At 43.8% G+C, this 15,543-nt stretch overlaps 1 protein-coding gene across 1 annotated transcript; it reads right to left on the bottom strand.

Annotated features, from left to right (window-relative positions):
• Window positions 1-5,250: 5,250 nt before the first annotated feature.
• dact2 (dishevelled-binding antagonist of beta-catenin 2) lies at window positions 5,251-9,838 on the bottom strand. Its single transcript, XM_085478227.1, has 4 exons — window positions 9,455-9,838; window positions 8,068-8,200; window positions 7,677-7,970; window positions 5,251-7,580 (listed from the first exon to the last, which is right to left on the bottom strand). Exons 1-4 carry the CDS (start codon window positions 9,725-9,727, stop codon window positions 5,692-5,694), a joined length of 2,589 nt encoding a protein of 862 aa, XP_085334353.1. The 5' UTR covers window positions 9,728-9,838; the 3' UTR covers window positions 5,251-5,691.
• Window positions 9,839-15,543: the final 5,705 nt, after the last annotated feature.

Genomic DNA, 15,543 nt, shown 5'->3' with positions numbered 1-15,543 from the left:
CAATTTAGTAGTTTAGAGCCTGAGGCTGGACAAAAGAGAAGCAATTCCTTGAGCTGAAACAGGACATCCTGCTCATAAAAACGCCAGGACATCCTCACGGAGACACTGAAACTGATAAAAACAAAAAGGGGGAAATGTTACCTAATACTTCACAAATACACTCTCCCTTTTCCATAATGAGCTTATGATTTTTTTTTTTTAAATTGCACACTTTAGGTACAGTCCCACTAAGCTACAAGGGGACTGTGGAGTAATCATTTTCCCTATCCAAACGTGAAAACACTAGGAGTGGACTGTTTTTTAATAAAAACACAGACATGCTTGAGCGTTAACTAATAAACTTAAAGCATTACTGGATTAAAAGTCAATTTTCCATATCCGACTGATTTATATAATCTCAACTGTTTTTAGCTGAGAGAGCATGTTCACACCTTGCTTTCTGGATCCCTACTTCAATGTTTTTAGCATTTATATATTAACAAAACAGGAGTGGTTTTTAGCCAAGCAGGGAAGGCAATATATATTATATGGATAGTTGGGTGAAAGTGATGAAGTGTTCAGATATTTGTGGTTTCCACAAGATAAACCCAACCACTTAGATTTACAGGAAATGTCCCTGTTGAATTACAGATAGCTTGTAAGTAAGGTCAGTAGTACTGTTAGATGTGGCAGCATTAAAATCTTGTTTCCGTTTCAATTCCTGAACAGTGATAAAATATCATGATTTGCCCCAGTTCCACGACACCACAGGCCACACAAAATACCATTTTACCACAAGGAAGCAATTTTTGGCCTTGGTGGCTCATTGTGTGCTGTTCTCTGGTAGTCACATAACACGTATGCAGAAATCAAAGTCCAAGCATAGCGTTACTGAGTGAGAGGGACAACAGTGTTATATTACTGATTTGAATTTAAACATGCCCACCAATATAAAAAAGCTACTGTAGTAAAAATGTTGCTGTTAATATTTCTTTTCTTAGCGACATCAGCATTTTATTATTCAAGGAATTGCACATTATTGTAAATGACTAAATTTGGAAAATACTTTTCCACTTGCACATCTGTTTGACATTTATGACTTTTAATTGAAACGCCTCAGCAGCGTGTGGATTTATTTAACCAATCAGATGTTACTTTATTATCTGACATTACTTTGATCTCCATCCAAAACTGTTATTTGTTTACTTTCGTTGATGATCAGATACCTGAGCTTCCACTGAGCTTTGTATTCGCTGTCAAATTAATTATTATTATATTGTCGTTAATTTTGTCTGCACATATTTTCTCACAAATGTGTGTCTTTACATGGATTGCTAATACAATCTGTACTGTAGTCTGCCCAATTATCTGTCTGCCATTGTTTTGGTTTTTTTTTTTCATATTAAAAAAGCTGATAATGTTGGCTTCAAATGCTAGAACCCCACGACTCCCTCACATGCGTGCACAATCTTTGTCTCAGACAATTGCTTAGCAGGAGCGAAAATACTCACAATGCCCTCAGTTACTGAGAGTGCGTGCCCTCCATACACTGCGAACTTTTGAACCAGCTCTTGACCACAGCTTGAAGGGAGTAGAGACAATGGTTAGTAAACATGCTGGAATGAATGAAGGGATTAGGTATTAAATGACAGGATGTGCTTAAAGAGGAACAGGTGGTAGCTGAGAAAGGGCCAGCTAAGCCCTAACATCATGCATCTCCCTGCAGCTTTTTCTCAATTTTCTGCATTTTCATGCTCTGTCTCTATTGCTCTCCATCTTTCACACTTGTCTCTGGTTGCTCATCTCTTCCTGTTTACATCCCTGCTTTTCTAAAGTGTTGTCTCTCTGTTCTCTATCTCTATTGTCCACTTCTACACAACCAACTCAGACTATTGACATTCATTAGATTGGACATTCTGGTCCAGCCCCATTCATATGTACAGTAAGCAAAGGGACAAAAGCCTTCCCACACACTACAGAGCCCATCCCCCATGCAAAGGACTGCAGTTGAGTTGCTGGTTGAATCAGTGGCTTACCTAAAAGCGCAGAGACTACAGTTAAAAACCCAGTCATCTTGTCAACATGTTCGCTCACCACAAAATATCTGGTGACATTTCAAAATACAACCACAGTTTTCACTAAGATGTCATGTTGATAAGCTGTATCATTGCATTTTGCACGTTTGCACCATCAGGTAATAATCTGTGTGTTACTGTGCCAACATACATCTTTTTCAGCTGATCTTAAGTTCTCATATGAGCCAAATCTGCAATCATCCTTCAGAAATCAGTCCATGATAATCTGAAATAAAAACATGACTCGGCTGTGGCTGTTCTCATGAGTCAGTCTGCTTTGGCTCTGTTATCCAACATGTTAAACTAAAGTTAATCCTTCTTGTTTTCTTGCAGAATCCTGGAAAAGCATGAGACCCCCTCCTGGGCTTCCGGGGGGTTCCACTTTGGGCAGGAGAGGAAAGCTCCTCTCATCAGAGTGGTAATGAGTTTCTGAGCTCACATTTGTCAACATAGTAAATCCACATCTTATATCTGAAGCCCAGCACCCTCTTTCACATGAGGGAAGCAACACAGCCTCAAATAAATCATGTAAAAAAAAAGAACTAGATGATGGGAAATATACAAACAAGAAATGAAGAGAATTACACAATAAGCAGCGTGAATTGAAAAAGGAGTATTATATACTGGAGTAACTGTGATGAGGAGATGAAACAGACTGCTTGATGTGATATTATGCGCTGTGAACATGCAGGCAGATTGGGAAGGGCTGGTGTGGATCGGGTTTTGGGATTACCTCGTGCATGTGTAAGAGCAGAATCCCTCCTCCATCTGTGACCCAGTGTGAACCAAGTCAAAATTGAATTAATGTAGTACCTGTCTGTGACACGCCCTTTGTTGTTCTTTTTCTGCTCTCAGTCACGCTTGTTTGTGATATTTACCTTGTTTTGCAGATGTGACATTGTTACAGAATTGCTAACTTCAATCTAAAATAATCTGATTCCCCTTTTTTTTTAAATCTCTTGTTATTTTTGAGTCTTTTACAGAGATGGAGCTGTGAATGGACTATTAATCAAATCACATGCATGTTAGCTGAAGAAGTAAGGCGTTCATGCATAATAAGATCACTGTAACTGTAAAAGCCAGCTCAGTGGCGTGCGTTCTTGGCACCGTTTAACTGTCCTAATACTGAAAGTAAATCAGCATTACACATGCACCTATTTATAACTCCCTGAACACTCACAAGCCTGGACTGCATGTGCATGTAAGGAAACCTAATGTGCTATTTAAATTTTTCTACTTACTTAGGTAATGTACCATCATTGCTTTGATGCTATTTCAATCAAGACTTTTTACAAAAGTATGATATTTAAAAACACTAAACGAAACACCTTTGTTAACACCTTTGACTGGCAGGTGTGAGCCAGGAAGATGTCTCATCTTGATTAGATGTGATCATTTGCCCATGTGTTCACACGTATATGGTGTCAGACTCAGAGCAGAGTGGCTGTAATGAGATCCCACACGACATCTGTAGTCCTTCAGTATGACTTGACCCGTATCCACTGGGAATCCTTCTCCTATGTGTACACAACTTTAAACCCTATAAAATGTCATGGGAAGATCCTGTTTGCAGGTGTTTGCCTGCATACCTGATGCTCAGCGTGCAGCTTTCAGTTCCACCCACCGTGGTTTCATCACCTTGGCAAATTATTTCCCCCAGGTATCCGAGTATAATAACAGTTAAGATCCTGACTGATTCTGCATGAAAACGCAAGATTTTGCGTGGAACGGGCTTGCAGTAGACAGCCAGGCTTGCCCTCTTGCCACGGTCTCAAACAGCGAGTTAAAAGAAAGTTACTGGCTGATATGTCGGACACGGAGGAACACAATAAAGAAAGCCCAGAGACGGCAAGCATAAAACAAGACCCCTGACCTCTTTGTTATGACGAGATGCTCTCTCAGAGATGAGCTGGCCCTACATCTGGAAAGGTCACTGAACACACAAGGTCAGGCCGTCGCGATCCTGCAATACTCAACATCAAAGACAAGTCCAGCTCCTGTCATGCTCTCTCTGAGCTGGGCTGAAAACAACAGCGTTAATCCCACCGACCACTTGCTGACACTCTTACAAAGAGGACAGAGGTCAGCTGGATGTACGAACCCTAATAAGCTGTTTTGATTGTTGCAACTTTGTGAACTTAAAGTGCTGACTTAGATCAGCATGCACCCCCTCCCCCTTTTCCCCTTTGTGTCTAAAACGAATAGAAGAAATGTGCTTCTGCTCTTTATCGAGCATTTCTATTCAAAAGAAAATGCATTTTTTAAACCTCTGAAGGTAAAGTGAACATTTCTAGTTAAAAGAAAGCGAGACTCATGCTGAATAAATGATTCATGAGCCAAAAATAACGGCCTTCGTAATGACTGGATTTGCAGGGACCACATCAAAGCAAAATTTGATCAAATGCTGAAAATGTTTGTCAGGCCTGTAAGCTTCTTAGTTGTGAACTTTGAGGTCACTGTGGCCTCCTGATGGGAGAAAACATTATCAAATATGACCAAAGTAGAGAGGACTGATTTTTGGAAGTGCTGCCTACCTTCATTCATGCCCTTTCACTCACCCCATCTCTGAAAGAATTTTAATGGAAAGATACCGAGGCAGGCTTTTTAGAAACGAGATTATTGGGCAACTTCGTGCAGCTGCCCTCTGCCTAAGCTTCTCATGACAGCTCAGAAATGAGGAGGCTCTTATCATCTGTCATTACTTCTAAATCCCATGTGCCCCTTGCTATACACACCGACTGATTTAAAAACTGCACGTCTCTCCACAGAAACCCGAACCTCTGCAGCGACCGTCATCTAGGTGTCTGTTTGCGAAACTCTAGGAGTGGGAGTGTGTGTTTTAGTTCGTCATTGCATGTATTTACTTACATTTAAACGAATGGGGCTGATAGGTTTAACCCTGTAATTAAACACGACCGGCTGGATTGATTGTTGAAGCTGCGACTTATTAAACCAACAGCTGGGCAGAATCAGGAAAGCAGATAAGGAGCTATCTATGCTAAACTGGGCAGCCACAGTGGGATGTTTGTGAGGATTAAGCAGAGACTTTTCCAACATGACTGATAACAAAGAGAGAGCAGAAGAAGAAGGAAGTTACCAGATAAGACACTGGCGACACTGTTTTGCTCACTGGTTCATTTGAAAAATGTCTACAGTATCTAGCTGTCTGAATATATGAGGAAAAAAGGACACAGTGTACATTAAATATCAGTTTATTCAAATAAGATGATTAACTATAAGCAATCAGCAAAGTGAAAGTAAAATGGTAACTAAACAAGATTTATTTCTCATGTACAGACAGTTATAAGACAGAGAAATGAAATTGTTCAATGCAGCTGCAAGCTATGAGAAAATTCCATTATAGCAATATGTATTTTAAAATAATTAAGTGTAAAGGTTGCATTTTTATACATGCAGTACATACAGTGATTTTTTTACACTTTCAGATTCATTCATACATTGTTGTTTTTTTTTCTGTGTTTTTTGTCATAGTAATTACACACTCAGTGCACAAATGCGATCCAACTTGAATTAGGGGTTTTCTTACAATAGACTGCATTAGATCTTAACAGTTCTGGGAGGCTAAAGCTCTCTGTGTTTTCCCCAGGAATTCTCATTGTGCCTGGAGGAAACTCTTCTACACCAGGGTCATGACCTTTAAGGAGGCTGGCTGGAACCGACGAATCTTCTTCTTCAGGGCTCTGGAAGCTTTGATGCGGCAGGCTGCGGGCTCGGGGCGGGGTGGGAGCTGCTTGAGGGGCCTTCCAGCTGCGGTGGGTCCCAGCGCAGCCTCAGCCCACACCATGCTTCCCTCCTCATCGTGGCTTTCTGCCTGCTCTCCCTCGTACAGAGACAGGCTGCTGTCGGAGTCTGAGAAGGATTGGAAGCTTTGGCTGGACTCGCTATCTCCGAAGCGGTTGGTGGTGTTATCGCTCATCTCTCCCTCGCTGCTTTCAGCGATGGTGGAGTGAAACAGTGAGGCGCATTCAGCTGAATACTCAGACTCACACCTTGGGGGGTAGTGACTGGTAACGTGAAAGGGTGCTGGAGGGTATTTGGCATTAAGACTGTGGAGAAAAGAGCTAGAAGACACGGAGGACTGGAAGGGGAGTGCAGGTCGTATCCACTGGCCTGGCTTGGCACTCATACTCCAGACCATCTGCATGCTCCCTGGTGCCAGAGCGTGGGGCTCTTTTGACCTCAGACGCTGACCACACGAAGCCAGGAACATGTCCGCATCAGAAGGCCATTTGGCAGTCATCTGCCTCTTCTTCCTCTGCTCTACAGGCTGCTCATACTCCAGAGACTGCAGTCTGGGGCTTTTGCTGGACTTTGTAACCACATGGCTGGGATGCGACTTTGGGTGGGTCTTGTGGGCAGACATGAGTCCAGGACTGTAGAGGCTGGAGTCTGAGCCTGAACCCTGTCTGTATCCCTCTGTTTGACAGGTGGGATTTTTCTGGGTCGCTTTCCCCTTTCCCGATCTTCTGTGGTCTCCCTTTCTTCCAGTGCTCATCTCTCTGGTCCTCTCACAGAAGGAGTCAAAGTTTTGGTGCCTTGCAGCTCGAGGCTTCTCGTTGGTTTTCCTTTTCAGTTTCAAAGCCTTGCTTTTACGATCTGCCTGCCTAACTTTGACCTTCTGAGATCCTGCAGGCACAAATTTGGCATGGACAAACTCAGGTGAAGCTGTGTGACTGCTATGAACCTCAAAGCCTTGACTTTCCTCTGCACTAGAGCTATGGGTCATCACCGGTCTTTGCCTGTGATCCTTCCTATCTTGCGGCCTTGGCTCTGGATTTTCTCCACATCGTTTGTCAGAAAGGCTCTTTGCTACACTGCCATACCTTTCTTGTGGTTTATCATTTCTCTTCAGCGATGAATAGGTGACCTCATCAGAGCTGTACTCCTTTATGGCAGCAGGATAGGAGTACTGCTGTGGCACCTGTGGGCCTCTCACCGACTGCTTATGGTCTGCAATACTGACCAGCTCTTGGCTGGAGTATGCCATGCAGTGTCTCTTCTCTGTGAAGTCTAATGGAATGATGTTTGTCATCTTAGTTGGAGGAGGCTGCAGCATAAGCACCTCTTTCTGAGCCACTTCAGAAAAAACACTTTTATCTTCAATGGGTTTCCTGCAATAGTCACTGTGTTTCTCCAGAGTTCGACTTCCTGCATCACTCTGGATTTTGCTCAGACTGCGCTGGAGAAGGTTGTCAATGTAATGTGTCAGTGTCTTTGTCTCATAGGGCTTTTCTAGGGTGTTGTAATTGTTTCCTGGGGGTCCTTGACCCTCTAGTAGTCCATACATGCTTGCTTCACCCCCATTGGAAAAGATGGGACTCTGGAGAGCCACCGCGTGCAGGGGGCTGGGATAGTGGTACTTTTCAGTCCCAATGCGGGACTCCAGATTGCGCTGAAACTTCGGGTCCCCTGTGGAGGTCTTAAGATTTGGACACATTGGGGGTTTCTTTGCATCCGCAGACTTGTAGTAGCCTGGAACTTGAGCCAGCATTCTGTCAAGATCACCTGATGGAAACAAAAACAGACATTAACTTTCCAAAGCTCAGGCTCCTTTTACAAGAAGAAAGACTGTCTTAATAAAAAATTAAGAGATGTCGTTACCAGTTGACACAGGTCTTGGCCGCGCCTGTTCGGAGCCTGTAGCGCTTGCTCGGATCCTGCTGCTGCCCAGATGAAGGCCTGAACCCCGCGGAGGGTTAGGCTGGGTAGTGCTCTCATCAGCAGAACGTCGGCGGCATACATCAACTTGTGGTGGTGGAGGGCTAACGTGACAATTAGAAGGGCTGATGGGAGCGAGGAGAAGGCTTGTTTGTGAAGATGACAGGCTCTCGCTGTACACTGAATTGCACGAGTTTGACAGGGAGCAAGAGCCGCCATCACTGAGCTCATAGAAACCTTGAAAGAAAACGAACAATTCAATGAGGATCTTCTCAGTATTTAAGAGTATGTGTAGTAGGTTGGGTGTATGCTTTAATATAGTGTGCCACCACACCCGAACTTGGCCTGCTGTCACTCTCCAGCTGCTCCGTGGAGGCCTTGCTCACATCCAGCTTCAGCTCACTGATCTGCTGGTCCAGCTGCTGCAAGTGAGTCTTCAGGCCCACATCCTGCTTTCGAAGACGAGACTGAAAAACAGGCAACACATACAAAAGTGTGAGTGGTACACCCTAGAACAAAGACCGTCTCTAAAAAGATTTCCTTAGAAAGGTAGAAGATTTCTAAGCTACACAGTAAAGCTTCCCATGCAAACAAGGATTTCACTCAGAGTTTCTTTGTGCCAGTCTCTGAACAGGAAAATTGGTCTTAAAAGTCAAAGTCTATGTAAGTAATGCTGTAATTCCATTAAGATTAGGTCTGTTGTTTAGATAAAAGAAGCTCTAATGTAGAACCATCAGAAAAACAAAAGCGACTCAGCTGTGGCTGATGATTAACCCCAGCAGGACATGGGGGAGCATGGAAGAAGCAGTGGTGGATAACTCATTTCTCCCCCACAGCGAGGGGCTGGCCATTGTGTAAACTACTACAGGAGGAAAGCTTGGGGGTTGGGGCGAAGCACTGCTTACTTTGCAGCTTGAGTGGGGTATTTACTGTTACAGTGGTTCTTAAAGTGAAATCTCTGGAGTCAGTGCCTGCAAACACACTATTTTATGAATGCTACATTCTCTTGGAAGATCACGTTAGATCATCTGGTTTCTATTTAAACTGAGACCATTCTTGGAAAACTCCCAGTGGTTATCAGCATGATTGCAAAACGCAATTTAAACCTTATGCTGTCTGATGCATTTGACCAGTGCTGCATGTCAAGTATAGCACCCTAATCCCTTGCACTTCCTTTAAAATGCTTATAACAGCAGCCTGCATGGAAAAAGCTTGTCATGGAAAACTCCACAGAGCTCTCTGTCTCCACAACTCCTCTGATGAACAAGACTCCCTTGATTCTTATCCACAGCAAAAGTTCCATTTTTTTTTTTTAATTTCCCAGCATTAGTGGTTAATGATTGAGGTTTGACCCCCTGCGGTCCTCGTGCACCAAGTGCGCGCGCACACACAGCTAAAAAGTCCTCGGGTCCTGCAGTGAACCTTGATTTATGACACCCATCCTACTTCCTACCCCCAGCTGAGGACATAAAAGTGTGTCTGGTAATAATTGAAGGCGGACTGCACATGAGCATCAGCTGACGGAAACCCCTTCTATACAAATAAACTGTTTATTAAAAATAAATAATAAATAAATAAATGTGAGCACAGTGAAGCTCTCTAATATTTAATGAAAACTGCAATAAAATATCATGACAGCATCAAGCTGTGCATAAGCATAGTATCACAAAAGATTCTGTTGTTTTTATTCTTTATAGATTTTTAATGAAATGATATCTTACCAGCTGTTGCTTCAGGGCTGTCAGGGTCGCCTCCAGTCGCTGCTCCTCGGCCCCCATGAGCCGCGCACCTTCTGAGTCTGCATTGACCGAAGTGACCGGTTCTTCTTGGTCGACTCTCAGCGCCCAGTTCACCATATCGCTCTGTCTGTCCCGGAGAAGCTGCAGCTCGTGCAGCCCTGCCAGAGCAGCCTGCAGCCTCTCTCCGACCCTGCTGCGGTCCACTACGGCTGCTGCGCTCAACATCCCCATACAAGAGCCCTTCCTGCTCAGCATGCTGAATGATCAGCGCCGCCCGGGAACATCCAGAAACACAATGCCGTTAAGGATAACCGCTTCCCTTCTCCCCCGGCTCTTGTTGTGCTGTTTGGATTTTAAACTACCTGTTAGAATAAATTTTGAGTAGAGAATAGAGACTAAGCTCCTCCCACAGACAAAACGGTCCTCCTCCTTATTGGCTGGCACGTCGGTCCCAATAAACATCTGGTTCCAATCCTCCTCATTCAAGTCCTCGTTGACTGAAGCTGCCCAGGCATGCGCAAAGTTCATCTGCGTATTACCACAAGATACCGCAGACACTTTATTATGCGATTTCCATCATTCTTTTGTTGCTATTAATCTCTCCAGTAGCGGAGCAAAACAAAGATCCGGAATCATCTTTGTGGACATCTGCCAATGTTTTCAGGGAAAGTAGACATGTGAATAAAAACGACAAGTATTTCTGTAGTCACGAGACAACGCATTTAATCCCATCAGAGGCGTGAAATTCAACAAATTTGAGGCAGAAAGTTCATCTTTAAATTGGTGTGATCTCGATGGCGCTTTTGAAAAAAGTCTTCTTCAATATAATCTTCATCGGGTTAAAACTCACACAAATCATAGTTGTTCATTTTTGTTTTTATTGTTATTATTTTGGAAATGGATTAAAGATTAAACAAATGCAATAAAAGAGACTGGCCAGTTGATATAGACCAATGACAGATAAACAGCTCCATCGTGTGGTTGAACAGAAAGATACAGTTTATGACACTGGCTATTTTTTTTAAACTCATCATCTCTATAATGAGTTAAAAACAGCTGCTTTAAGCTAAGAAAATGACTAATAAACTCAATTTAGGCTTTTAGAAATTAAACTGCATTTTATTAAGGGATTATAACGACACAGCATTTAAGAATGACAAGCAATGCCTCACCTACCTCGTGTCACTAAGTGTAGCAGCACAAAGTGGGAAGGTGGTGATGACTATGGATAAACTATGAGAAAATGTATACAGAACTGAAAAGAAAGACAATGATTTTTGATGAGACAGTACTGATATTGTAGGGTCTAACAATATAAAGCAACTTGGGCCAACTCTTGTTGTCAGTTCATGTTGTACAAATAAAGTTTATTTGATATAATATGAATCACGTGGAATGCCCACCAATTACATACAGTGTAGTTTATACATATATTTAATGGGTGAAAAAAAGCCAAAGTTAATAGAGTCAACGATTGGAACAAATCTACACACCCGAAACATTGGAAAGCACAACTTCAAATAAAACCATTCTATGAAGATAAACTCCACAGTATCTACTTTTGAGTAAAAAATGAAAATGTTGTGCCTTATCGGATGAATTTACATATACAGTCACAGTAAAAAGGAAGAAAACTCAAGCTTTCATGTATCAGGACATAATAACAATTATCTCTTTCTAACCAGGTTTTAAATTAAGCAATTACAACCTCACATGAACAACAACACATGCCAAGTTACACTATCATTTTTTATTTAACAAAAAGAGTTTTCTGTGTGGCTTTATCAGTGTCTCACCTTGTTGTGGAGGAATTTTGACCCACTCTTCTTTACAAAATTGCTGAGGTCAGTGAGGTTTGAGGACATTTGTATATACACAGCTCTCTTAAGGTCCCGCCCCAGAGGTCTGGGATTGTTGTCGATTGCTGCTGTGCTTGGGATCAGTGTTGTGGTGCATGGCCCAGTGTTAACCACACTTTAGCTGTCAGGCAGATGGCCTCACATTTGACTCTAATATACTTTGGTATACAGCAGAGTTCATGGTCAACTCGATGACTGAATGTTTTCCACTTGTGAATAATCTTCCTCACTGCAGAATCATGGAATTGGCATTTTTTGAAAATGGCCTTATACTCACTTCCCAGTCAGGTTGGTAGCAACTATTACTTCTTTAAGGTCATTACTGATGTCTTTTCCTCCATGGCACTTGAGCGTCAATAGCACTTAAAAGGGTGTATTTACAACGTTGAATTCTCTCAATTTTTTGTGTGTTTGTCACACTTAAATATTTCAGATCATTAAACAACATAAATTAATTGTGGCGTATCGCATCTTTGGAAAGCTGATTTCAATTTCTCCAGCCACACGCAGGCCTGGTTACTATGGAACGCCAGGACTGCCATAATGAATTAATTAAATACACCATTAAATAATTAATTAAATGTGGCAATAATTAATTAAAATTGGAATTAATTAATTAAATAAATAGTTATGATATATGTAATTAATTAATTATTGACACATTTAATTAATTATTTATGTATTTCACGTTTTAATTAATTATTGACACATTTAATTAATTAATTATTGACATATTTAATTAATTATTTATGTATTTCACATTTTAATTAATTATTGACACATTTAATTAATTATTGACACATTTAATTAATTATTTAATGATATATTTATTTATTTCATTTTGGCAGTCCTGACGCCTGGCTCTCATCATGAAATAATTTTATCTGTCAGCCTCACCCATCAAACTCAGGGGGCGGGGTTAACGCTGATCGAGTCAAAACCATTGCTTTGGCCTGGTGGCCATTGTTTCTAGCACACAACAACCGGAAGCTAACAGAACTGAGCTTTGAAAAACCCTGTTTGTGTGTTACCAAATACCGTTTTAATATTTTTTTAGCCGAGAATGTAGTGGTTTAATCTTCATGTGTCTGGTCGGTTTGTCAAGATACAGCCTCTTTGCAAAAGTGTTTCGATGATTTCGGAGATGTCTGCCCAGTCTCACGGCAAAGCGTGGGATAGACCCGCTCGCCTCGCAAGCAATCCCACCGACAAAGCGCAGGCCCCGGTACACAGCTGTAGTAACCCCCGCTGACTTCTTTTACTGAGGTTATATTTATCAGGGTTTTATTTCCTGATGTTCTTATGTGTCCTACGTGTTTCAGTCGCCAATTCTGAATTATAACTAACATTAAAAACATGTTTAAGGAGGAGAGAGAGCAAATAAATCTGTTTAACATCTGATCTTTGGGTTTTTGTTCAGTAATCAGCGTGACCTGTGTATAAACACATAAAAGAGATAACGTTGGTGTTTCCGTCATGTAGTAACTGCTGGCTTTAACTGTACAAAGGTTGTTCGACACTATGAAACACATACAGACTTCATGATGTTCGGCTAATATTTTTATTGTGAATATTAATCATGCTGACCTCGCTCTGTACACCACGCAGCGAGGTCAGCATATCCACGATATCCTCAGCTCCATGAGTTAACACAAAGTTTCCCAGCTGACTATCTAACTGCCAACTATTCCAGAGACGTGAAAATATACAGCATAAAGAAAAGTGTAAGAGACTCAGCAGCAGATTAGAATAACAGTTTGTGGCGTGAATAAGACACGGCGGGACCACGGAGCAACGTTCAGAGTCATCTTTATTTTATCTCACCACACCACAACATCCCCAAACCCCTCAGTCCCCGTGTTTTTAACTAGGCGGGCGTGATTAAGGATGCCGTGCAGGTGCGTCCGCCCTCCCTGCACGGCACCGCAGACCACGCCCCACCACATACCCCCATCGCCCGATTGAGGCCGGGGAGCCATCCGGCCGAACCTACTCCCCCACCGCCAGTGGGAGAGGGAAATCAGCCCGGACAGCTGGCACCCCCAGGCCCCGGCCAAGCGACGGGGAGGTGCGAGTTCAGGCGGCCGCCCGCGAATCCAGCGGCGCAGGCAAAGCTGGTTCGGAAGTCGGACACGTGACAGGTGCACCCGGCGCGGCCGGCACAAGCGTGAGCCCCAGCTCACAGGTGGCTGGGCAGAGGTGTGGCGTGTACAGGCCTCTGGTGGTGGTGAGGCCGGTCTGGCGAGCACGGTGATCTCAAGCGTGGCGCCCGCCTCGCTCGCCAGTTCCACTCGAGCAAGCTCCCCTGGCACTGGGACCTCCAGCTCCTTGCGCGGCCCCTCCGTCACCGCTGTCGCTCCCTGCTGGAGCAGCCCATAGCGCGACTCCTCCGTCACTACTGCTCCCTCCGCCGCCACTCCCGGCTCGAGCAGCCCCTCGTGCAGCTCCTCTTTCTCCAACCGGCGCAGACCCTCGCGCACCTCGTCTGCCGCCTCCGGTTGGAGCGGCTCATCCACCACTCCCGGCAGGAGCAGCCCTTCACCTGGCTGTTCCCCCTCCTCCGGCAGGCGCAGATCCCCGCGCGCCTCGTCTGCCACCTCCGGCTGCTGAGGTGCCTCACGCGGCTCCTCCACCGCTTCACTGTCCTCGGGACACACCTGTGGGGGTGGCGCCCAGGCCCAGAGCAGCGCCGCCAGCTCCCCAATCCTTTCCAGGTGCCGCTCGGACTGGTCCTGCAGCTCTTCCTGCTGGCGACGCACCTCCGCCGCCTGCTCCCGCTGGGCGGCCGCCATTTCGGCCACCCTCTGGGCCAGCTCCTCCATTCCCTGGCTCCGATATGGACCCGCCGTGCTGCCTCCTGGGTTTCGGCACCAATGTGGCGTGAATAAGACACGGCGGGACCACGGAGCAACGTTCAGAGTCATCTTTATTTACATCTCACCACACCACAACACCCCCAAACCCCTCAGTCCCCGTGTTTTTAACTAGGCGGGCGTGATTAAGGATGCCGTGCAGGTGCGTCCGCCCTCCCTGCACGGCACCGCAGACCACGCCCCACCACACAGTTATACATTTAATAAATCACCAAATGAATCCAAGAAACGAGCAAACCTGTTCCGACAATTTGAATTTGTATTCCCTCAGCTGCAGACTCGCTGCTGTTTAAATGTTTGAAAAGGAAGATTAGATATAAACAAACGTCAAACATAGACTCAGTCTGCCTTCACATTTGATATGAGGCCAGCACGTATAGTGGCCTCAGCAGGCTATTACTGAAATACACATGCTATATCATAAACTATGATATAAACAGGGAGGTCCTATTAACATGTTTAGTTTTAAAGGACACCTTCCTGCCTTTAGTCTCATTCATGAGCAGTATTCGTTTTCTTCTAACATCCAGAAGTCTGCACAATGTGTTTCATAGTTTGTAACAAGCCTTTGACAGGTAAACATAACATGACCGAAAAAGCAAAAAAAAAAAAAAAAAAGAGAGAGAGAGAGAGTGTTGACATAAGAAGAGAAAATTCTCTCAATTATGGAGACAGGCAAATGGTTCATTTATGTTTGATGTGTGTTTATTCCTCCCTAAATATCGTCGGTGAAGTTTGCCATGCACGTCAGATTTTCCTGCGCATTTTTATACCTCTGCCAACAGAGAGAGAAAAAAAAAATCACATTCTAACAGACAGCTGGTGCTTAGAATACAGTTGAATAACTATTAAAAAACAGATGATATTTAGATGATAGTTCAGTCTAACACATGTGCCAGTGGTTCATTAAACGTCTGTGAAACTATGCAGTTATGAAACGTAACTTTAACCTCAGCCAAACCGATTTGCTCAGTTGTAAATAAAACAGCGAAGTAAACGTGACCCGACAGACAGAACCTGAGTGAATGAAGTCCAGCGTTTAACCACTGAGAGCTAAAACTCAGCTGAGGTTTGAAAGCTGTGTGCTGGTGATTGGACATCAGCCGCTGATGAAGCTGTTCGCCTATAAAGTGCTCTGTAAGGAAACGAGCTCCAGCAGCTCTGCGCTCGGGGAAAACACTATATTTACTTATCTTGTGCAGTTAAACTGTGACTATCACCAGGTAACTAGGCGTGTTTCTTGAATTAGCAGCAGGTGTTAAACAGCTGACAGATGAGGAGGAGGATGCATGCAGGTAAACTGAGGGTCTGTTGAGCTGATCGCTGGTTTCGTGAGAAA

The sequence above is a fragment of the Copadichromis virginalis genome, linkage group LG13 (assembly GCF_057382275.1).
Source record: "Copadichromis virginalis isolate Kocher_CV1m ecotype Utaka linkage group LG13, C_Virginalis_male_GT1.1, whole genome shotgun sequence".
NCBI classification, from domain to species: domain Eukaryota; kingdom Metazoa; phylum Chordata; class Actinopteri; order Cichliformes; family Cichlidae; genus Copadichromis; species Copadichromis virginalis.
This window is presented reverse-complemented; position numbering and strand designations above follow the sequence as displayed.

Coding starts and splice junctions, on each gene's coding strand:
- dact2 (XM_085478227.1), bottom strand. CDS start 9,727: ATGCTGAGCAGGAAGGGCTCTTGTATGGGGATGTTGAGCGCAGCAGCC. Junction 8,201..9,454: donor CAGCCCTGAAGCAACAGCTG/GTAAGATATCAT, acceptor CCTGTTTTTCAG/TCTCGTCTTCGAAAGCAGGA. Junction 7,581..7,676: donor GCCAAGACCTGTGTCAACTG/GTAACGACATCT, acceptor TGTTTCCATCAG/GTGATCTTGACAGAATGCTG.